This window comes from Anoplophora glabripennis, unplaced genomic scaffold (genome assembly GCF_000390285.2).
Source record: "Anoplophora glabripennis isolate ALB-LARVAE unplaced genomic scaffold, Agla_2.0 scaffold223, whole genome shotgun sequence".
Lineage (NCBI taxonomy): Eukaryota > Metazoa > Arthropoda > Insecta > Coleoptera > Cerambycidae > Anoplophora > Anoplophora glabripennis.
This window is the reverse complement of record NW_019416365.1, coordinates 99,525-124,814: the sequence shown is the minus strand read 5'-3', so window position 1 is coordinate 124,814 and position 25,290 is coordinate 99,525. Positions and strand designations below refer to the sequence as shown.

General features: G+C 33.6%; 2 protein-coding genes across 3 annotated transcripts; one reads left to right on the top strand and one right to left on the bottom strand.

The window, feature by feature from the left end:
- Positions 1–209: 209 nt before the first annotated feature.
- On the bottom strand, positions 210–1,748 carry LOC108906942 (protein Wnt-8b-like). Its single transcript, XM_018710390.1, has 5 exons — positions 1,677–1,748; positions 1,285–1,403; positions 825–1,182; positions 481–766; positions 210–430 (listed from the first exon to the last, which is right to left on the bottom strand). The coding sequence occupies exons 1-5, from the start codon at positions 1,746–1,748 to the stop codon at positions 210–212; spliced, it is 1,056 nt and encodes a 351-aa protein (XP_018565906.1).
- Positions 1,749–3,067: 1,319 nt separating this feature from the next.
- On the top strand, positions 3,068–25,005 carry LOC108906958 (glutamyl aminopeptidase). Of its 2 annotated transcripts, XM_018710408.2 has the most exons (18): positions 3,068–3,136; positions 3,477–3,587; positions 6,789–7,046; positions 9,254–9,524; positions 16,919–17,066; positions 17,540–17,801; positions 18,656–18,826; positions 18,885–18,982; positions 19,067–19,201; positions 19,258–19,556; positions 19,611–19,696; positions 21,313–21,638; positions 21,723–21,802; positions 22,249–22,391; positions 22,452–22,581; positions 24,433–24,546; positions 24,600–24,708; positions 24,770–25,005. In XM_018710408.2, exons 1-18 carry the CDS (start codon positions 3,109–3,111, stop codon positions 24,920–24,922), a joined length of 2,922 nt encoding a protein of 973 aa, XP_018565924.1. In that variant the 5' UTR covers positions 3,068–3,108; the 3' UTR covers positions 24,923–25,005. The 2 variants fall into 2 exon arrangements, with proteins under 2 accessions (XP_018565924.1, XP_018565925.1); XM_018710409.1 differs by lacking the exons at positions 3,068–3,136; positions 3,477–3,587; positions 6,789–7,046; positions 9,254–9,524 and adding an exon at positions 12,773–13,383.
- The last annotated feature ends 285 nt before the right edge of the window (positions 25,006–25,290 follow it).

Here is a 25,290-nt window from a genome sequence, read left to right as displayed (position 1 = left end):
TTATACAATTATAACAAAATAATTCCTTATATTTACATAAACAATTGTCGAAAATACATGGTAGAGAATTGTATTTAAAATCACAAATTCTTATACAAGTTTATAAGAACCTAAACTGAAAATATGGAATAAATATTTATTAAAGCACCTAGTAAGTATCACGAAGTTTTAATATTGAATTTTCGTTCGAAATAGTTTAAAAGTCTATCTCAATAACAAAAGTATTCCTCGACATCAACCACGCATGTCTCGCATTTTACCTCACAACACCATACAAAATTACAATTACAAGTCTGTGTTTCTTTCTTCTTGATCTTCTTCACTTTATAACCGCAGCCCCTACACAAAGTCCTGCAACTTTTCTTCTCAGCAGGTGAGGCTAGTTTTGAAGCATTTCTAGAACATTTTCTTCCCCTCGTCCCTGGAAAATCTAAGAGAAAATCCTCATTAATAAGAATTGATTTCTAAAAATAAATGTACCTTCAGTTTTGTTTGCAACACAATAATCAGGGGATTGCACCAAGTATACCAAGCTATTCCGTTTTATTGGTATTACTTTTTCTTTCGCCAATTCCCTAGCAGAATTTCCCAAAGTAATCGAAACTTCAACAGTCTCATAGGACAGCCTTTCGGCTCGCTTGTACTTTTCCCTGAGCCTTTTAGTAACTTCACCAAACGAAGCAACCTGCATCCAACAGGTCTGCACTGAACAACTACCAGACACCCCATGACACCTGCATTTCTTCACCATGGAATCCCGTATGACCTAAGAAAACAAAAAATTAATTTCGAACCATTCAGAAATAATGAATTCAAAGTGTTACCTGTGCCCCCACGTTATTATTATGTCGTCCAACATAGGCAGCAGCATCATTTCCCTTTTCCAAATTACTTAGGAATTTCTTTGACACCTCTAAAGCGTATCTAGGATCGTCTGAACATCCTCCCCAAGTCCACCCACTACGATGTTCCTCTACTTTTTGAGTTGAATTATACAACAACGAAGAAGTATGTAATTTAAGTGAACTTGAAGTCAGTACAGACGGCGGCCCTATGTCAGGATCGCACCCACATTCTGTTATATCACCTTTAGAACAATCCCTTGTTATTCTATGTACTATTCCTGCTGAGAGTATGGCTTTGGAAAACGCTGTTTCTCTATTTGGTTGCTGTTTTGGTAGCCTTGAAAGAAAATTTTACAAAAATAAGAGGAATTTTGAACATATACAGTTTATTATTCAAAAATATTACTATATTTAGATATTCCATCAGAGATATACACACCTAAGAAAGAAAGACCTGGGGCAATTCCACTTATCCCATTTGAAAACACTTTTGCAGAACTCCAAAGCCAGTTCAGCGCCTTTTTCTATGCTATCAGCTACAGTTGGTGTCACACCAATCTAAAAAATATGATACAAAATTTATATATTTTATATTTTTCGTTGTTTGCATACTTGGATGGAGAGGATGTATGAAGAATAAATAAAGTCGAGTTGCGGAAACTAGATTGGCAGGAATATTTTTTTGCAAATAGAATATTTTGTTTCTTAATATCTACTGACTTTCCACAATGATACGTGAAAACTGTCTTGGAACCGCATGCATTTAACACAAAATCCTCTCAAGTTGGTAAACACTCCGTATAACTTTTATTATTATAAAAAGATACTTACAGGAATTGGAACAATACTGTTCGCTTTGTACAAACTGTTGTTGGCCGGCCACAATGGAGAACAGTCACACATTAATACAAGATACACCAGAAATATTACAACACTCATTGTATCGGTTCTTTAGTCGACAGAAGAATGAATGAATTTGTGACAAAAATATTTATATTGTGCGTGTAAAGGACCAATACAAAAAGGATAATGCGTTATTGTCACCGTCACCTTTAAAGCCATCAATAACTCAATAAAAGGAAGGAAGGTGGTCCTTTCCGACATTCTAGGAAACATAGTTTTCAATAATAAATCTTAATAGGATCAATTTAATATTAGGGCGGTATATTTTATGTCGGCAAGTGTTTTGGTAAACAATGGATTTACGAAATGTGGTATTTACTGGTTGTAATGCGATTACTGAATTTGAAGAAGGGCCATCCCTACGGACATAAAAAATTTGTTCAAATAATTAATACATAAAACTTTTCGATTTTACTTCTGACGGTTCTAGAATCTACGACTTGTTTAAACTTGTTATCGCAAAATTGAGTATAAGAAATAAACTGTGGATCAATATCTACCTGATCACATTGTTGGTCAATCCGGCCTATATACAAAATCACCAGCATTCTTCAAAAAGTAAAAAATTTATTATCGTATCGTAATCTAAGTAGGTAGCTAAATTTATTAAAGGAATTTTTACCTTTTGTAAAGCATTAACACTTAGTTCAGAACGTTTAGTTCAAGAATTTATACTGTTTACATTATGCTCAATGTTGTTTCTTTGCCAGTTTTGGTTTTTACACGTTTGTTTAATTCGTTTTTCTATTAAAAAAAATTGTAATGTAATACTTTATTTTAGTATCATATTTAAAAACTATGTAGGTACCATTCCTAAGACTAATTCAGTGTAATAAATGTGATTAGTTTTAATATTTAAAATATATACAGAATGCAAAAATTATTTTGTACAAAACTAATTGTCTATTTGTCTATGTATGTATTTCCAAGTTCTCCCACAGCTTATGTGACCCACTATACACTACTTGTATAGTAAATTGCATAACCACCGTGCCTCTACATTTATACAGAAAAAAAACATTATTATTTATTTTATTTGCATTTCAAACTTCAATTTTATGTCAACAAACAACGAAAATGAAAAACTCAAACCCAACGAGTTTGAAAACGATGCAAAATCCCTACTCTTTTTTTAGTATCGCTGAAGTTGTTACTACCAACCCAGCTGCTCATCTATCAGCTGATCATTGTCAAAAAAAACTCATCAGTGTAGTATTTAAATTAACCTAAAAATTAAAGTAAGTACTTTATTAATATTTCCTTGTGCTTTACTTCGTAAAATTAATGTTTTAATTTGTGTTAATTTCAGTCAATAAAAAGAAAATTATGCCGTACAAAATTGATTTATCAAGCAGATAAAATGATCAGTTCACGTCAATGTTTCTTAGGTTGGTACGTGGTGTACTACTTACACATATTCATTCTCTAAGTACTGTATGACAAAGAGGGCGTGTGTTTCATTCATCATTATTCACGTAACAAAAGAATATATTAAAATGAGTCTCTTTGAAAAACTTGCGAATCCACGTATGTAAAGATGAATAGCTACATGTCCCCATGGTCATACATAATTATTTAAAAAAATTATGTTTATAAACATAAAAAATATATATTCAAATAAAAAAATAAATATCAAAACGCTATCTACTCAATAATATTTAATAGATTATTACATCTACTTACCATATGTATGTCTGGATGACCCAAATATTATAAGTGTTTTTGTAGGACTCAAATTCATTTCGAGATACGCTTCTACCCATGGTCGTACACGTTTACCCTACCATGGTACTAAATTGGCATTACTAAAGAACTACCCTCAGTATAAATATTTTCCACGTAAGTGTTAAATAATAAGCTCTATATCTTATTAATTGATTACTTTTATTTGAAATTTGTAATATATTGGGTGTCCCAAAATTCGCGCAAGATTTGAATTTTGCGCCATTTGTGCGGTGAAGTGTTGCCAATGAAAAAAAAGACAGTGCGCTGTGCGACAGCTGACAGTTCAAGATTATTAAAATCGAAGCGCTACTCAAAAGAAAAAAGCGTTTCAATTGTTGAGCAAAGCCTCAGTTCGCAATTTTCGTAGAAAATAATGTCGGAATGGTGACTTAACTTCATCAGTTGTGAAGAGATTGATTGAAAATTCGGAAGAATTGGACATTACAAGCTCTCTATAGCGTATTCTCATGAAGGATTTGCATCTTGTTGCTTACAAAGTTCAATTGCCCGAGAGACAATTCAATTGCTGCATGAACTATTTCCTGGTCGTGTAATTTCCCGTTTTGGTGGTCAGAATTAACCGCAAAAATCACGCGATTTAACTCCGTTCGACTCTTTTCTTTGGGGTTTTTTTGAAGTCCTAAGGTTTATGCCAACAAGTCCACGAGCACCCACTCTTTGAAGGAGAAAATTGAGCACTGTATCAAGAAAATTCAGCCGCATTTATGCAAAACGGTTAAGGAAAATTTTGAAAGAGTGTGTATGTGCCAACAAAGCTGTGAAGACCATTTACCCGATATACTATTCCATACATAACCCTATACGTGTACTTGATAATTCAATAAAAATTTTTGATTAAAAACCTGTGTTTTCTATCAAAATTACTTCATCCGTGAATTTTGGGACACCCTTTAATAATAACATTTTTTCCTATCATCAAAGCTTTTTGCGATAAGAACAGTGGAGTACATGTAAAGACTCAAGACACTTTTTATTCATAATTTAATGTTTTTAATTCATATAAATAGAGTAAATACAAATCTGCATGTCATTTATTTACTTATCGAATTCAAGGTAAATTGTACACTTATTCTGAGAGTCAGACAAAAGATATAATCTTTTGTTCTGTAAGTATGACATGATACGTGATTTTAAAAAAAGATTGCGTCCACACAAATAAACTTGTGACGGCTTTATACGAATTTAACTTTGTAACTGAAAAATAGTAGCTAAATTTTTAAGAGATTCAACAACCTTATGGAAAACCATTTGTTTTGTTTATTAATTGGAATAAATTCGGTATATCAAACACAAAATCGTTTAAAAAATATACTGAGAACGTCGAAATCTGTTCCCACTAAGAGATAGACGTCATCGTGATTTTTTTAGAGGCAAATATCCGTAAAGTTACCATTGTTGTAATTAAAAAAATGTGCTTTATGCAGTTACATTATCTTTAAAAAAATTGAGTATTTTTTTTACTTTATACTTTGAAAAATAGGTTGCTCATATACTTGTAGGAAATTGAACGCTCTACAAAAAAGGTCTCTTACAATTTTTTCGTAAACCTCACCATTTAAAAGATATTAAAGGTTGAAGTTTGATTATTTTAAGACAAATTTCTGTTTTGCTTATGAATTTTATAACTCGTTAACAAAGAATCATTAGGAAATACGCAATTCATAGTTTTGTAGGAAATTAACTGCTCTACAAAAATGGTCTCTTATGATTAGTCGATTAAATAAAGCGTTTAAAAGATATTCATCGTCAAACTTCAATGCACTCCAATTTTAACAGTTTTTTGATTAGTAATTCGGAAAATTTCAATTTAATTTATAAGTTTCAGGGAAATTTATACAAATTTGAATTTCTATGAACAGAGAAATGTTTTAAACTATATTTCTAGTTTTTTTTTTAGTCGTGTAAACATGTTGGGTTACATCGAAAAAAAATTAGTGCATTATTTCTGACTGAGTCAATGATTCATTAAATCCTGAAAAAATAACGTTTTTTGTCAGAATTTTTTTATGAAAAGTATTAATCTTAAAAAAAATTGTTCAATTTGTTATTAAAAAGTTTTTCTATTGTTGATAGAGAGATTTTTTTTTCTAATACTGAGGAAAAAATGGAAAACTGTAAAGCGGAGAACCTTCCTATTAAAATTAAGAGCTCATATTTGGAGAGACTTTTCTAGAGGTGTCTAGCAACCTCTTTTTCAGAGTATAAAGTAAAAAAAATAGTCGATTTTTTTGACCCACCCTAATGTACATATTTTTATTCGATAAAAAAGTATGCAACTCATAATTAGTTATCGATCGACGTATCTCTAGTATTTTCTAGCAATTTTATGTTCGCGTGTACGGAATTTATTCCACGTTAGTAACTCCCATTATACATTTTTCACATTCAAAATTACATTCCTATAATGTCTATTTATTTCAGGCTGAATTAAGTATTTAATATATTTATGTCCTAATATTTATGTTCTACATTCCTTTCCATGTATGACTAACCTTTATTGGAATCCCAAAAGACACGAATTTTGCTAAAAAAATGCAATTGTCACTAATACAGCAAATTATTTAATCTTAAGATCTAAATCTGTTCGATTTCGGGAGATACAACCATTTACGTCTTGTCTTATCAACATTGTCTGTTATAAAAAAAAAATATCAAACATATAGTTAATGCCACCACAAAAGCATGTTAATTTGTCATTTAGTTGTTTAATCGATCATAAAGCAACTATGAAAAAAAGAATTATCAAAATGGTATCTAGAGAAAACTGATAAATACAATCCGCATGCGTTTATCTCCTCTCCCAAGAAAAAAATTATAAATGCATTCCCAATAAATTGTTCAATGATGAACTTCAAGCAAATTCAAAGAAATACCGTTCGATATCGAATTTACTCAGCACAATAAAACAATTATCGTAAATATTTCTCTTGTATATTACTCATTTTTATAAAATTGTCTGATTTATTAATAAATCCTTGTTTTGCAAAGAGATTTTTGTGGTGTGATTGAGAGAGCCATAAATTACTTAAAAATCGTATATCTTAATCTCGCCACATATTCCTAATTCAGCTTATAAGTACAATAACGGGGATTAAATATAGATTATTTTATTAACATAGTAAATTCCCTCGCCAAGCGAAATATACGAGATAAAGGTAGCTTCACTGTTTATCGCAAAAGAGCCACTCAGTTCTGATCCAACAGTTACGAGGTTCGAACGTGGTCTAGCCGAAACCATGGCCTCCTTCATAGCTTGGATCCTGTCCCATAAGCTGTTGTGTTTTCTGATTGCAGCCACCGTTGCTTTTGGGATATCGACCATCGTTCTGGGCGTGCAAAACGCCGAACTGAGGTCAGAAATAGACGATTTGAAAAGTGTAACTACTGCTGCTCCAGGGACCACCGCTGCCCCGGAGACCTCCACTGCTATTACCACCACTGGCACCACTGAAGCTCCTGACGATATGTCCAAATACAGACTGCCCACCACAGTGAAACCGCTGGTGTACGACTTGTATTTGTATCCGGACTTGGACACCGGACTATTTTCAGGTAGGCCCAGGCTTTATATACTCGTAGATATGATATTCCGTTTTTGGATTATCTTACCAATATAAGTACCTACCATTACATCTTTATTTATCAGTTGCATTACAAAAGAGCGAATATACTTTTGGTGAAACATTGCAAAGTCCATTCGAAAATAAGGTAAATTTTGATGAATCAACAATGAAACTGACTTAAGCTTCTTTGGTTGCCTACTTAAAATTCACATCAGTTTTTTTATACAGAATCTGAAACGATTTTCAAGTCAATGGAAGGTAAACGATTATAAAAGGTATCTACGTGTTAAAAATGTATTGATTATTATTTTTATAGGTTTTATGAAGCTGCTACATATTCTAGAGTGTTTTAATTAAATTTTCTACATTCTAATTATCAGATAAATTTATCGTATACTATTCAAAATATATAAATTCCTGTGTTGGATTAAGTCCGTCTGTTTTAATTAAACTCGAGTTATCTTGAACTAACATCAGTATGTAATATTAATCGCAATGCTAATCCTAATACTAGTCGATGTTAAAAATACCTATGGCAAAACAACCACAATCAAATTACAAATACAAATTCAGGAATATCTGCTGCAATATAAACAGCGTTATACCTAGTATAAAAATTAATTCAGTCATTCCATTTCGTGTAGCAGCCCTGGATAGCTTCATTTGAAATAACATTTAAAGTCTACGACTAATTTGCTTTGATCTCATCAATAATCTGAAAATGGCGTTCTTCAGCACTGATTTTAGTTTCGGAAATAAGAAAAATTCGCAAGGAGCCAGGTCTGGTATGTAAGGAGGTTGAGGGAAGACAGTAATCTGATTTTTGACACAAAACTGACGAACTGACAAAGCTCAGTGTACAGGCGAATTGTCATGGGGCAAGAACAAGAACCATGAGTTGTCTCGCCACAACTTTGGTCTCTTTTGCGGATTTTTTGATGTAACCGTTGTAAAACGCCTCGATAGTACACATGGTTCACTGTTTCACTTTGTGGCAATAACTCAAAATGCACAATTCAATTAAAGTCGAAACAGTGAACTTTGACATTGGATTGAGACTGACGTGCTTTCTTGGGGCGTGGAGATTCTTTGCCAATCCACTGTGATTATTGAACTTTTGTCTCAATGTCGTAGTCGTAAATCCAGCTACCGTCTCCCGTATTGATTCTTTGAATTGTTCATGGAATTGCCGACAAACGTGCACATTCTTTCTGTTGTTGGGTCATCAAACGAGAAACAACTTTTGCTACAACTCTTGCATGCACCAGATCTAAACATTTCTGAACGTAAGAGTCAACAGTTGGAGTCGAAGGCCTTCCTGGTCGAGGATCATCTTCAATTGACTGACGACCACTTTTAAATCATGAAAATCATTCGTAACATGGCGTACGACCCAAAGCATCATCTCCGTAAACTTGTTTCAAAAGTTGAAACGTTTCCGTGAAAATTTTCTCCAGTTTCAAGCAAAATTTTACGTCGCACCGTTGTTTCAGAAAATCGCACATTTTGGTTATTTTCTAAACCTTATACTTCATTTCCTTATAGCTCATTTATGAATAAATCTATTTTAATCAATTCGAATGTATCAGTAAAAATTTTTAAAAATTATCATGAAAACCTATGTTTTAATTTAGTTGATTGATTTTTTAGTAATTTAACGAAGAATTGATTTATTCAAACTTCATCAGTCAAGTCGAGTCGTTTTCAATTCTGACAAACAGAAACACTTTTAACTTTCACCAGGGTTTTTGTATTTATTTCATCTTAAATTCTTTTAATTGAATTGTGAGAACGAAAAATTGATCAATCGATAGTAACTACAATCAAATCGTTAAATCCCGTCTCAATTGCCAGATCAATTTTTTGAAATCTTATATAGACGTCAGCCCCAAAAAATCCTTTTATTATCTACCCTGATACTTTTAATACGCCAATTTCTAGAAATTAAATTTTCATTAAAAAAATTATCAAATGACATGAGATTATGAGATTATTGTTTTATGGAATTGAGCACATACCAATAAATCTGATGAAATCAATAAAATATCCAAACATCATAAAATTTATTTAGATAAGAAGTAAATCAATTGTAAACTTTTGCCTTTAATCGCTTATGTAATTTCATTATTAAAAACACCTTTTTCTCGCAAAATGAAAATTCATTTAATACTAAAACAATAACAATTTCCTCAACAGGTACAGTCGTTATTTCCCTAAATGTCCTCTCGGAAACAGATTCTGTGGTGCTCCACAGTAATCTTCTCACCATTGACAACGTCACTATTGGAACAGAAACCGGAAACTTTGCTCTAGAAGACACTTACGAACTTTTGACCATCACCAAGGCAGATGGGAGTCTATTTAGTGTTGGAAACGCCACCATCGAAATTAACTTCAACGGCGACATGAAGAACAGGATTGTAGGGTTGTACACTAGCAGCTATACCACGGAGAGTGGGGAAAGCAGGTAAAATTTAGTTTAATAGCAACTATAATGACTCCAAAACATTCTGAGAAGTGTCAGTATAAACGAGATTTAAATGTAAACAGCAAGAGAAAGTAATAATTCGTAAAGCAGTATCCATAACAAATAATACGTTACGCCCAAGTTTTTGCTATTAAATTGGCTGTTATTTTCTCAGTATTATGCAAGTCGTGTCTATACCTTCATGCAAAATTACAACGTTCTATGAGGATCAATGTAAAATACATATAAGCTACCAACTTTTTAGGTTAAGGTAAATACCACAACAAGTACGTGAATAAATTTAATATTACACGGCTATTACTGTAACATTGATTTTGTCACTGCCTTTTTTATGTAACAGTTATGAAATTAAACAATTTATGGTTCAAAAAGCAGCGAAGCAAGTTGTATTGTTTACAAATTTAATGTTTTCTTAGTGGAACATTTATTTCGCTCAAATTTTATATAGTATATGATTTAAATTGCTGAACTCAAGCATGACATTTACATCATCACAGGAAAAGTGTCAAGATTATAATGGTAGCATTCGAATTAAAAACCTACATCAATTTATGTGTAAATTGAAACAATTCATATTAATTTTGCTAATTGTGACAACTTTGCTTTGAAAGAAGTAGTAAGGTTAACCGTATCCTACATTGTCCAGACTTATGTAACAGAGAGCAGAATGTCAGGTTTAGAGTTTTAAAACTGAAATAAAGGTAATTTCTCACTCTACATATGTGGACATGAGTTTACTTAAAAAATCATTATTGGTACCTAGTCCTATAACATTTTTAAATGATTTTGCTTTAAACCAATTAAAAATGAAAATTGTTTTTAACATTACAATCCGACTTAGATTTCCATGACAATACCATCATGAAGCTTTTGATGTGAATTATTATACAGGGTGTAAAAAATAGTACAATAAACTTCGGGGACATGTCCCCTCAAATCTGTGGTATAAGAGAGCAAGAGACTTTTGATGAATAAATTAAAAAGTGTACTCTATCTCATCACAGCTATTAACAAAATGTTGTTTTAAGGAGACCATAACCCTCGCCGAAAAATAGTTAAATTCGTGGCGTTTTTAGGTACTGAAATCTTGAAAAGTAAAGCGTGTAGAACAAAAGTAATCACAAAAATAAAATCTTTAATGTTCTGTTTATTCATTGTTACTATTTAAATTTACTCAAATAAAATAATAACTAAAAAAAACCTTTGTAAAATATGCGTTTGCTGTTATCCTAACCCTACATTTTAAGAATTATTTTCACGTACTTGTAAATAAAAGTAAACAATATTATATGTAGGACTAAGCAAGTAAATGTAAAATAATAATATTTGCATGTGGAATTATATATAAAAAAGTAAAATCGTTTGTTCGTCTAGTAGATAAGAAACAGACAGAGAATTAATTAATAATGAGGACCTTAATGAAAGATTATTTGAGCTTTTACCTTTAAACGTTTTAGGTTTAAAATCATTATCGTTCTTTATAAATTCTTATCGAGAGAAGTAATCTTTATACCAAGATATTTTTAATACTTCCAGGAACGGGTTTTCGTACCGTATAACTCAAGGATACACTTTTGAAAACGTAATTGAGTGAAGTTTTTTCATAAGTAAAAATCTATAGTGCTTTTTGAAAGAAGATAAGAGTAATCTGAAATCTGAATCTGAAATTACTTAGGAAAAAAGTTACAGGGTGATAAATGCGTCCTACCAAAACGTACTTTTTAAATAACTCGAAAATGACTGAGAAAATACAAATGAAACAAAAAATGTCCTCTATTTATTTTCATTTATCTGAAATTGTTGAGATTTTTTTCATATTGTATAAAAAAAATAAAATTGTAGATAAAATTATTTTTCTAGAATTCAAAAATCTACACTGGAAAAAGAAATGAAAAAAAGTATAATGTTGGATTATGGAAAAGAACAGTTTTTGGTTGCACTTGCACTTGCACTTGTTAGAATGAATCTGTATCCATTTACATAAACATGTTTAATATGGTGCAAGGCTATTGATTTATAAAAATCCCTTTATTTTAAGATAGATTAAATTAGAAAGAACACTCTAGGGCGTTATGAATATACAAAGGGTTCCAATTAAAACTTCCCACCTGGAAAAATCGAAATTAAAAAAACTGAGACACGTCGATTTTCTTTTCAAGAGGGACAAATGGAAGCTACACCTCAGGCAGGGGCGTATTATACCCTTAAATTTTAAATGACACCTCATTTTAAAGCTTTTTGAATTCCGCTCACGACGACATACGACTTTTTAAATTTTGGTTTGGATATGACTATAAAATCACCACTTAAGGAATGAGATAAATATCAATGAATGAAAGAATGTTGTTTTATTAAATGTTCAAATTGGTTACCCTCCGCTTCCACACAATAATAAAATATTTGCTCCACTTCCGAAGGAACATTTCGAAACATTTCGGGCGTTATCTGACGACATTCTTCAATAATTCGCCGACGAAGCTCCTCAAGTGAATTCGGTCGTGATGCATAAGTTTTCGACTTTAAGTGTACCCATAGAAAGAAGTCTAAGGGCGTTAAATCGAGCAATCTGGGTGGCCACTCAATTGAACCTCTGCCCATCCTACTGAAACCACACATGCTCTTCTGGTAAAACGTTGTCATTTTGCAATACTTTCACAATCATCGGATAGATATTCGTTTCGAGTAGATTCAAATACATGTTTCCATTCAGATTTCCCGGTAGGAAGAAAGGCCCTATGAGGTGGTATATCTGCCCAAACATTCAATTTCCTCAGATGCTGCGTTTCGAAATATTCGTTCCGAAGTGGAGTAAAGAATTTATTATTGTATGGATGATGAAGAAAACTAATTTGAACACTTAATAAAATAACATTATTTCATTCATTCTGTCTTATTCTTTAAGTGATGATTTTATTGTCATATCCAAACCAAATAATCATTCCTTAAAGTTTATCGACGTACTTAATCGACACCCCGTACTTTACACTTACTGTACGTTTGTTTATTAAAACAAAAAATTATCGTATCTTTGTTTACTAGATATTTCAAACGCAACCGATCTATAAAATTACCGCTATGAGCAGGCGATGTTCAATAGTTGCGGTGGAATTAGAAGGTATCGTAGATCGCCTCGTGGAACGAAAGAAGGCTTTTCCCTCTCCAGCACCTGTCGTAATATCTAAGCATTCACCCATCCACGTGAGTCGGCTAGAAACCTACGCGAAATGCTAACCGATTTCGCGACAAACTGAGTCATGTCTCTGTGTGCAAGTGACACGCCGCGAAAGAAACCCAGCAAGACCGTCGCCGTTTTACTCAGCTGCTGTCTGTGTCTCTTGGTGATTTGCGCGTGTTTGATCACCGCCCTCGTCTTCGTGGGGCGGCACATCCTCTACAATCAGCCCCCGGTGCGGTACGTTCCGAGGAACTCGCCGTCAGCGCCTGTCGACAGGCTGCTCGTGCCCCAGCCGAGGTACCAGAGACTGCCGAGAGACACGAAGCCGGTACTGTACGATTTAACGCTTCTTCCTGACTTGGCCGCGGGCAAGTTCGAAGGATGGGTCAATATAACCATCAACGTTTCCGGGTTCAGGAAAGACCTAGTTATACACAGCAGCAACCTGACGATCAACGAAATCAACCTCGTCCGGAGTGATGCGACGGAATTGAGAGTTATAAGTGTGAACGAAGTGGAAGAGGACCAGGTACTGATCATCACCACCAGGGAGAAGATCCTTCCGGACGTGTACCACTTGTTTATAGGGTTCGAGGGTGGTCTGAAGGACAGGTTGACGGGTTTTTACAGGAGCGAATACGGACGGTCTGGAGGAGCGGCGAGGTAATTTGTTGTTAGAGTTGTAGAGGCGTGACGATTCGGTGAAAATATAAATTAGCACAACGGTGGGAAGTGATGTCTTGTTATTTGTTTCGTTATGTACCTAGTGGTTTTTATATCCGACACGGTCGCTGCTTAAAGTTTGCATTACAAATTAATACAAAAATTTGTTAATGCAGGTGACATAATCCATTTTAATTTTTGCCAACGAAATGTTGTAATCATTCAAAATTTACATTTGCGCTTCCAAAATTTAAGTAAGAGTATGTCAACTATTCAAGAAATAAGGATTAGATTACGTACAGTGTGTCCCATTTTTCATATGAGAAGGCTGTGGACCTTCTGCAAGCCAATTTTTTTACAATTAGTACCTTGAATGGAGTTTATATTCTACTAACCATTTTATTGATGCAACAAAAGTTTGGCCTCCTACGATTTTTTAAAATGGTCGTTTTTCCTGAAAGTGGTACTAGCAATTTTTTATCAAAAAGATAATATTACCGGGCTATTCAACTATTCAAAATACTTATGTACCAAATTTGATCAACAAATGTCTACTGAGTGTTTTTTTTATGGAGTGCCAAACTTCGAAAAACATACAATCAAAAATTATAATAAGCAGGTCAAAGATTGTCATGAGAGTGAAAACAAGTACCAATCGGACAAAGATAAAATCAGACACTATAAATTTAACACTTTTTATTGCGGCCACAGTAAAAATAATAACTAACGTACAAAAATATAATGAATTATAAATACTAACTTGTTAAATAAAAAATTGCAAAACGTTAATCTAAATTAAATTTTAGTTTTCTCCACCAAACATCCTTCCGGTCGAACATCTTTCCAATCGTCTTCTTAAATTTAAAAATGTCTTATGCAATTCATTAGATCATCGAAATTTCTTGGTCTGTTTTATAAACTCTTTGTTTTATAAAACCCCAAAAGTAAAAGTCCATAGGGGACAAATCCAAAATGATGCTCTCAAAAGTAATGAAGGAGTCGTTTTTTCGCAGTAATATTTCCAGAACATTATACAGGGTGTTTTTGGAAATCATACCACAAATTCAGACGCTGAGCGAACATCAAACAATAAGACAATTCTTTCCTATGGACTATATCGTCTTTTGTTTTTGAGCTGAAAGAAGTTTTTTATATAAAACATTAATCACCTTCCTCTTTGCCAAAAAAACAACAGCATTATGCATTGAAATTTAGTAGAGATAGAAGTTTTTTAAGGTGCTAAATGTGTCAGTGTTGTTAGTTTTTGACCATCTACTAGAGGTCACCAGGTATTACCTAAGCAAGCTACATTTTATAACTTTTTTTGTCATATAATATAACGTAAAATCTCATTGTATATAAAACAAATATTATGCTTGCTCTTAAGAAAAACAAAATCAACTATCCCAAAATCAATAGGCTTCTACTGTATAAACTACAGAAGGTCTTCACATGCAGGTTTAAACAAATATAAAGCCATCCCTAGCCAGCTGTTTAAATTTTGTGTTGAAAAATTTATTCAAATCTTGTTTAAAAGTAAGACATAAACTAAACGAAGGAACAAATTACTTACCAATAGACGATATGCTCCACAAAAATTATTCAAAGTTGTTTTCATGTGGTTCATGTTCAACATGCTTCCAAACGACGATCAAAATTCTGTCACCAAAAACAGCACACCACACATTCACTGAAAACCGTAGCTGTAACCGAGATCTCTGTCCAACGTGAAGATTTACATCACACCAATAGTGAATGTTGTGAAAATTTAGTATGATGTCTCTAGAAAAATCCGGATCATGTGTTATTTGATGTCGAAACCACTGGCAAAATCCCACACGAGGCTGGAAATCAGTATTATTTAATGCCTGAACATGATAGGGGTGTAATAATTGTACCCGTAGTACACGACACACGGTACTGTTAGTTTTTATACGCTAAATAATAATACAACAACTCAGCGCACGTGCACAAGATGCACAGGGTCGGTTTACATTTACGGAAAATTTTATTAATTAATTTTCTCGAAAACATAATCATTTAGGTCATCAGTTGCATAATAAAAGTTGCTCATTTTCGTGCCAGCTATCACCCTTTTCAAGGAGCGCATTTATTTCAGAAATACCCTGTATAATAAAATATCGCTAGGAAAGGTCGTAGCTAGCGACCTCTAGCAGAAGATCAAGAAATAATTATGCCAACGTTTTTAACATTCTCAAGAACTTTCAATGCATTATGGTGTTTGTTAGAAAAGATGTGACCAAATTTAATTTTAATAAATTGTCTTTGTAGCTTTGTATCTCAAATACTGAAGACAATAGGCTCATGTCTTTTAGAAATTTTTTTATTATTTTTTCTAGCCCCCGAATGTGTGGTACTTTTTTGAAACACCCAGTATAATTCGATTTGATTTGCTCTCGCATTCATTCAATTCATCAAAAAACATATTTCAAAGACCTAAATCGACGTGCCATGTCAAATCCGGTAGAATTTCCGAAATTTACATTCTCGAGTTGGTCTAGTCTAAATTTTTTTATAATTTTTAAAGACCTAGATTTTAAAATTTTTCAATTATTTCCAGTAAGAATTTCTTGTAAATGAATAGATATTATTTTCATTATTAAACTAATTGCAACAGGAGGAAGAACTTATGGTGATAAATAATTTACAATATTAAATTTAATTTAATTTAAAAAATATAGTTTTCAAAAATTATATTTATGCCTTAAAAACAATGCGGACACAACTTCCTCAATCATCCAATGTTTATAAACATGAATATAATTTATAAAATGAGCACATTATACTTGACCGAGATTAAACGAAGTTGTTTTTACATTCAATTCTTGATTTACATTTTAAAATACCTAAAAGGTTAGGGTCAACAATATTTAAAAGCTGTAAATAGTCGGGAAAATATTATTACATTATGGAAATATAATACCAAACAAAAATAATGCTCGATGTTCCTACAGATCGTTATATTAACTGTTAAATCTTAAACCGTTAATTCGACCCAATTTTTTGATAAAGTGAAAATGTTGTAAGCATTACATTATATGGAGTATGGATTTATCCTCATAATTTGCATATTGTTGTTAGAAGTCAAAGACTAAATCAGAAAATGCACTGTGATATAGACACTCGCAATTTCTAGAATTCCTCGTTTATTATGTAGCGAATAAAAGTGAAAACTATGAAAGCCGTGTTCAATATGGAAATTCAACGTATTTGAAAGTGTATTAAATTTAAATGTATTTCAACTGTAACAGGGAAATATAGAGCAACCGCTAATTTTACGATTAAATTTTGCAACTTGTATAATTAAATGGTGCGGCATACATTTACCCAACACATTAGCAAAGTAACTTGTCGCCGCTTTTCTACCATTGCCAGACACTAAAACAGAAATTATTGCCGAAAGAGTTATTACTAGCACAATTGAAATAACTCTGGTTAATTGTATCGCAAAAAATGCAGGAATTAAAAGTGATAAATACGATTTTATAATTAGCTAACTGCTCTTTGTTTATAGGCAAATAGCAACATCGAAATTCGAACCTACCTATGCAAGACAGGCATTTCCTTGCTTCGACGAACCAAATTTGAAAGCCAAATACATAGTCCACCTGCTCAAACCAAAGGATGCAAGCTACATCGCTCTCTCGAATTATCCAGTAGCTGTAAGTATTACTTTTAACCGATTATTAACGCTGATTGAATATTAGCAATATAAATTCAAAAATATGTCTGCAAAACTTATTTTATTTATTCTAGATTACATGTACCATTTATTCTGATAAGGCAACATTTATTTGTATTCCAATTAACTTGATCAGCGCTAATACAAATATATTTTTAGCTGTACATAAACTGTACAGTTTTTATTATGTATTTTGCATATTTATGAGATAACCTTGCATTGTATCATCGTTTTCTACTCAAGGTATTACTGTATTAATTTCAAAGGTGATAGAAACCTTGAATTCTATGATTTTTTGAACTTCTCATCTGCTGACCAGGATTCAGGAGATAACAATTTTAATTTATTAATTTTCCGGATCTCCTCCCCGATTATTTCACCGTTTAAAGCAAGCAGTTGATGATTTGTTCCGGTGGAATAAAGAATATTTAATCATTACTTTTTTATTAACAGAGAACAGAAGACTACGATGACAATAATGAACTGGTCACTTTCGACGAGACGGTGGAGATGTCCACATACCTCTCGTGCTTCATCGTTTCGGACTTTACGAACACGGAAACGTCTTTCGACAATATGGGAACGTCGGTCCCTCTCAAAGTTTACGCAAGCCCCGAAAATCTCAACAAAACCACATACGCGGGGGAAGTAGGGAAAAAGGCTATCGAATATTACGTCAATTATTTCAACATGTCTTATCCGCTGCCAAAATTAGGTGAGTTTCAAATTCAGAGTATTTTGATTCTAAATGTTATGTTTTGTATGTGCATAAATGGGCGTAAAAGCGATTTTAAGAAAATTTCGGAATCTAGCATTATCGTTTATTTTCAATAACATCCCAATAATATGAATCGTATCGCCTTCTGATGAGTAGAACCTGAATAACTTCTTCTGAACAAGCAACGGCGTGAAAGGAAAATGCATGATACACCACTGTGCACGCTTGAAAGCATATGCAACGGCTCCGGCGATACAGTGTAGAAGAACGTAAGTCCACACCCACCATCCTACTGCGCAGACGTGCTGCCACGCGCAGAGATACCGGAGAGGCCACACCCTCTACCCCACTGTCCACAACTAGCGTACGCAGCTGACCTCACGTCATCGGCACTGCAAGCGGGACCTCACACTTAACTCCCACTACTGTACTGGGCAGGTTTAGATGCGCGCAACGACACCGGTGATGGGGTCGCAAACGGTCAGAATCAGTACTGCAGATGTCAATAGTGAAGAAAGGCGAAACGTTTGAAAGCATTGGATAGGATAAGTTACAGAAATCGCTGCGGAACGTCTCAAAGAAGACCATTGTCTGAGGAACTCTTATATCCATAGCGACTTAGCCTGAGAACAACAAGGCCAGGTCAAAGATTCCTAGCTAAGAAACCACTATCAAATGAATAATATTTTCTAATGTAGACAGACTACTTCTGTTTACATGTAAACAGATGTAAACGTTAATGTTTGGTTATTGTAAACATTGTTTGTAGATCTGGATTAGGCCTAAGTCCTCTCTCTGCCTTCCGTCTTGTTTTAGTTGTTTTGGATAATAATTGTATCATATTTTCTCAGATATGGTGGCCATTCCTGATTTTGTATCCGGGGCCATGGAGCACTGGGGTCTTGTGACCTACAGGGAAACTGCCCTGTTGTACACCAGCGACACACATTCATCTTCTAACAAACAAAGGGTAGCTACTGTGGTTGCTCATGAACTTGCTCACAGCTGGTTTGGAAATCTAGGTAAAATTTAATAAACCCGAGATTTTTCATTTATTCTACCAATATGTTGTTCCTTTAGTCACGATGGACTGGTGGAACGATCTTTGGCTAAACGAAGGATTTGCCAGTTACATCGAATACAAAGGTGTGCTCGCAGCTGAACCAACTTGGGGAATGGTAATAAATCAGATGATAATTTAACTTGATATGGCTCAGTTTTCAATTACAATGTTGTATTCTAATACAGATTTTACTTTTCAGCTTGATCAATTTTTGGTGTCCGAGCTACATACGGTGTTATCTTTGGACGCCACCCTGAGTTCACATCCAATAGTTCAAACCGTCCTAACTCCAGATCAAATTACGGAAATTTTCGACACCATCTCGTACAACAAGGTACGTACGTAGCCCTTGCTTTCTTCAAGAAGAATCTCATTCGTATTTTGACCTAGGGTGCTTCCATACTGAGAATGCTTGAGAATACCGTCGGGGAAGAGAATTTCCAACTTGGCGTGACAAACTACTTGAACAAATACGCCTATTCCAACGCTGTAACTAGCAATTTCTTGACTGAAATTCAGGAGGTGGTTGGAAGCACATTGGACGTTGCCCAAATGATGGATACGTTCACCGTACAAATGGGTTATCCAGTTCTAACGGTTAGTGTAAATGGAGATAACTACACCCTTACGCAGAAGAGGTTTTTGAAAGATCCTGATGCTACATACGACAGCACGGAATCAAGTTACGGGTACGTTGTGAAAGTCTTGTGGCGATCATATGTTTCATAATTTTTGATTTACAGTTATAAGTGGACAATCCCTGTTACCTACGTCACAGATTTGGGACAATCGACAGAACTGATTCTTTTCCAACACGACGATGAAAGCTGTAAGTTAACAAAGTATTGTTTATTTATTTAACTTATTATCCAACAGGAACAATTCCCAATTGCGAAATAATGAAACATTTATGTATGTAAATCTTATTTAAAATAAAAAAACTCAGTAAATCAGTGCAACAATTCAGGCAATAAAAAATTATACCATACACATAGTAAAAAAAGAAACGATAACAGTAATAATAAAACATAACATAATTAAACAAATAAACTAATTAAAGTGCCTACTATGAAAGAGATACGATACATATAATACAAATAAAATTATTGAAAGCCTCAGAAGAGTCATTCATTAGCATGATTTTAAGCATTTATTTATGACTAATCAAATCAATATGAGAATATACAGAATGTATCTTTCAATGGGGGTCATATTTAAAAGAAAGCTGTCTTTGTACTTTGAAAATACCTTTCATAACTTTGCTTTCTCAAATTCCACAGTGAAAAATTAATTTTTTTAGCATTTCTTAGTAATTTTCATACCCCGCAGCTGAACAAGCTGGTGTAACCCCAAAAAAAGGAACGCGTTAGTCGTAGGTCATGCACACTTGTAAAATCTCACAATTTAAAGGAAAAGTTATTAAAAAGAAAATTTCCATAAACGATTTTAATTAATTCTTAACTTAACTTAATTCTTTTAAATTAGATGAACTATGAAACATACCCAACAGGTAATCTAACAAAAAACTCAAACAGTAGTATACAAATGATAATAAATAAAATAATATGTTTACTACCTGATTTCCACAGCATATGACATACTTGAAGGCTAATCTTCGAGTACTGGTACCGAGATCCTCTTCCACAGCATTTAAAATGTTTGATTCTGACTCTCTCAGTTTGTTTCCGTCCAACATTAGCCTATTGTTGCTCAAAACCTCCATAATCTCTTAAATGTTGAACCAGTCTTACAAACACTTTCTTATTCGGTACCTATAGGTTGGGATAATCCATCTGATATCGTCTTCTTGCAACAGTATCCCTTTCTCCTAACTGGAATGTAGGCTCTAGCCATATATACACTATTTCTTAATACCACACAAAACAAAATAAAATTGTAACAGAATGAAGCGGTGATGGCGTATTCGGCCATTTTTATTTCGCCAAGTTAACGTGACAAGTTTGTTTTTTTTACCCTTTTACCATCCCGTCATATCATGCCAGGTGTGAAGTCAACTGACATTAGCGGCTTTTCAGAAGCGGCAATACGGAATATTTACCGAACAGCGAAGGATAACCCCCGTTGCGCTTTGTAAGCGTTCGGAACAGGATTGCATTCTGCTTAAATTGAAATTGTTCACGGTTAAATTTTTTTTGTTATATGTTTATTTTGGATTAATTTCATCTGTCTAGCACCGATTGGCTGAAGTGTCTGAATAAAAAAAAGAATAGAAACATATCGTATTTTGTTTACAGTTTTATATAACTTGTTTTAAATTTTACACGGATACAACTTAGAATTAAAAAAATAATTTCAGGTCGGTAAAAAACGGACTCCCACTTAAAGTTACACACTGTAAAATTGTACAAAACTGGTCTTTTATCAGTTATAATTCTTGTTAGAAAGGCAAATGGCGAGTCGTAATTGACGTATTTCTTATTACAGTGACGATCCAGAGGCCGGAGGGAGCCACTTGGCTCAAATTCAACTACGACCAAATCGGCTACTACAGGGTAAACTATCCGGTCGACATTTGGAATAGTTTGATCAGCATATACGACTCCTTGAGCGTTTCCGATAGGACCCACCTGGTGGAAGAATCCTTCAGTATAGCGGAGGCCGGTCTGCTGTCTTACGAGGTCCCGTTGGAGCTAACGAAGAACATAGTGAACGAAATCGAGTATCCCCCTTGGAGTGTGGCTTCCTCTAAGTTGCAAAGCATTTTAAAATACCTTACTGGATCAGAATCGGCTCAAGCCGAAACACTGAAAGTAAGCAACAAGGCACTATTACTCTCTTATATCAATTAACTTTAAATTATTGTTTCTGTAATATTAATGTACTGCTTTTTTTAGACATATGTCCAAAATATAGTTGATACCGCTTATCACAATTTCACGTGGATTGAAAGTGAGGATGACAGTCACTTAAGAAGGTAAATAATCCTAACACAATTTTTTCGAATGAGCTTAAGAGGGCTCTCTATCAAATAGGCAACCAGCGATACATTTTTATAGATTTTATTACTCAGTTTGTCTAACTATGAATTAATGCACAAATAACAAAATTTCCTCCATTCTAACGCAGTTTTTCTATAAAGTGGACTTAGTTTGAAACTCAAATAACATTTTGTTGTAAAGAAATTTGTAACTTACGATGCCGTTTATTTAAAAGCGGCAAATTACAAATTTCTTTACAGCAAAAGGTTATTTGAGTTTGAAACTAAGTCCACTTTATAGAAAATCTGCGTTAAAATGGGAGAAAGTCTGTTATGTGTGGTTTAAATCATATTTAGACAAACTGTGTAATAAAATCTATATAAATATATTGCTGGTTGCCTATTGCTATAGAGCCCTCTTAAAATAACCAATGTTCTTCTAGACTAGCTCGCGTCCAGGTTTTGACTCTGTCTTGCGCAGTGGGACATTCAGATTGTCTGTCAGAAGTCCAAACCCAATTCAACGCTTGGATAAATAATGGGACATCACTTTCACAAGATTTAAGAACCCTTGTTTACAGATACGGTAAGTAAAAAATCACTATACAAACTGTAGGTAATTATTCTGAAATAATGGTTTTTGAAGGTATAAAAAATGAAAATGAAGAAACTTGGGAAAAATTATTGAGTATATATGAAGCGGAAAGCGACGCTTCTGAAAAACTAAAGCTAGTCTATGGACTGGCTAATGTGGATAACACTACTTTACTTAGCAGGTAGGGAGGTTATATATAAGTTTTTAAAAAAATATTGGAAGATACTTAAACGGAGTCAATTATGAGAATAAAAATTATATCTTTCATATACAGGGTCGGAAAGTCCTCATGGTTCATCGGCCGTTACGTGAGAGCGATAAAGAAACTCATAGAAATCCGTGCGATAGAGAAAGATGGCTATAATGAAGGCGTCTAATAGTCACCGCCCATTTCGCCCTTCCACAAATAAGATCCACTTCTTATTTGTGGAAGGGCGAAATGGGCGGTGATTATAGCCATCTTTCTCTATCGTACGGATTTCTATGACTTTATCGCTCTCACGTAACGGCAGATGAACCATGGGGACTTTTCGACCCTGTATTTAAAATTTTCTAACAAGAGCTTTTTTAAATGAAATACCCAGGGTACTTTTATATATTTGAAGAAAACGTTTTTCTGTAATAATAAGGAAAATAGAGATGGATGGATGGATTTGGTGGATGGTTCCATTTCGATAAGCATTAACCAGTTATCATAACAATCTAGGTTGTAGAAAATCTAAAAAATTTCCTACATTACAAAAATAGGAGATGTCACTTATAACGAATTACTCTGTACATGATTATTCGTAGAACAATCTATCCACTTTATTTTCCTTTTATCTAGAATAAAAAATGAAAGACTAAAACTTCATAAAATTTGCTATCTCAAACAAATATATAAAAAACAGAATGTAACATTTCACAGATATAAATCAAAAGTGTGTTTTTATATGAGATAATCTACAGGGTATTTGTAAATAAGTGCGAAATATTTTAGGGAGTGGTTGCCGAAGTTATTTTGTGAAAAAAAGTTCATATAAACGTAGGTCGAAATATGCTTCGTTTCCGAGACAGTGTTTAAATTTTAATTTTTTAGTTTATTTTTATTAATTATTTCAAGGAGTTTCAAAGATATTGACTCGAAATTTCATAGTATTTTACTTAGAAATATTGACAGCAAGATACTAGATAATGTATCAATAGAAATTAAAATTACACAACTGACAATAAAATAATGTTTTATTTTCCTCAAGAACGGTGTATCCTAAGAAAAAAATAGACGAGACCAATTTCATTCAGAATTGATGATGGATTTCTAAAAAAAAAATATCAAACTGAAAATAGTCAGTGGCATACCATTTTTTTTATTAAAAAAGTTTGTGGCATTCTCGCACGAACGCCACTGGTGCAAGTAGACATATTCGGATCAACCCCAAAAATGCACATTTATCCCTCCAAAGCGTTTTCAAATTTCGAGTCAATATCTTTAAAACTCTGAAATAATTAACAATCGGAAACGAAGCATATTTCGACCTATGTTTATATGAACTTTTTTTCACAAAATAACTTCGGCAACGACCCTCTAAAATATTAATATAATATTACTTATTTACAAACACCCTGTGTATATTTGTCTTTTTGCTCATTAGGGTTATTTTAATGGGTATAAAACGCTGAATAGAAATTAATTTTAAAAAAATGTATTAGGTAAATGTTGTTGCTTTTAATGACTGATTGAAATGTTGGCACTTATTTCTATGACACCCTGTATACGTGCCATATATTTGCTTTCGTGATTTACATAGCATTTTGTTCTATTTGCTAACCCTGCAACACTCAATTGTTTTTTATGTAATCCTCTAAACTCCTAAACCTTCCGTCGTTATAATTTTTTCCTAGACAGAAAGGCAAAAAAAATAAAGGTAGAATTTTATATGAACAACCTTAATAACAATAATACTTATAAGTACGTCCCTGTCTTTTGATAATGTAAAAATGAATTAAGAAGCACTGTTAAACATAGACGAAATACTAGCTCCATTTTTTTTAGGATGATCGAATTATGCAAAAACGAAAGCATTGTCCGCAGTCAGGACTACTGGACCGTAATGGGATACATATCCACAAACACTGCTGGCACCTCCCTTGTATGGGATTGGGTCAGGTATGTTCATTGACGTGTTTAAAACAACCACACAACGCAATTTTACGTTACAGGGCAAACTGGGAATACTTAGTGGAAAGATTCACTTTGAACAACAGATATTTGGGATCGTTCATACCCACTATTACATCAAGTTTCGCCACACAAGAGAGGTTGACAGAGGTACTTCATCATTATTATTACTTCATTGTTATAAGTCGAATAATAACGTATATTCTTTTAGATGCAAGAATTCTTTGCGCTATACCCAGACGCCGGCGCCGGCACTGCGAATCGCGCGAAAGCTCTCGAAACCGTGGAGAACAACATTAGATGGTTGGCCAGTTACAAAACTACTGTCGAGACTTGGATAGCTGCTCAGGCCAGTACCGCATAACTTTCAGAAGTTACCAGTGAATTGTTACCTACTTTTATATTAAATTTAAATTAAATTAATAAGATGCTACTATTTATATGTAATTCGTTTGTTTTTCTCTACCGCATGTCGGATTACAATTTTGGGAATTAGATTACTTTGGGGACCTTGACAACGTACAAGTTTATAGCTCTATTTTTTTCAAAATAAAATGACATTTTAATTTATAACTAGAGATTGGAAGGGAAACATCAACTATTTCACATTTTAGTAATCTAACTATCCGCGTCATTGTACAATAACATATTCATGCCTGCCTTTGATATGAAGCTTCGCATCCATCAATTTCAAGAACGTTGGCTGCGCATTCCATTGTCGTTTGTGGGTGA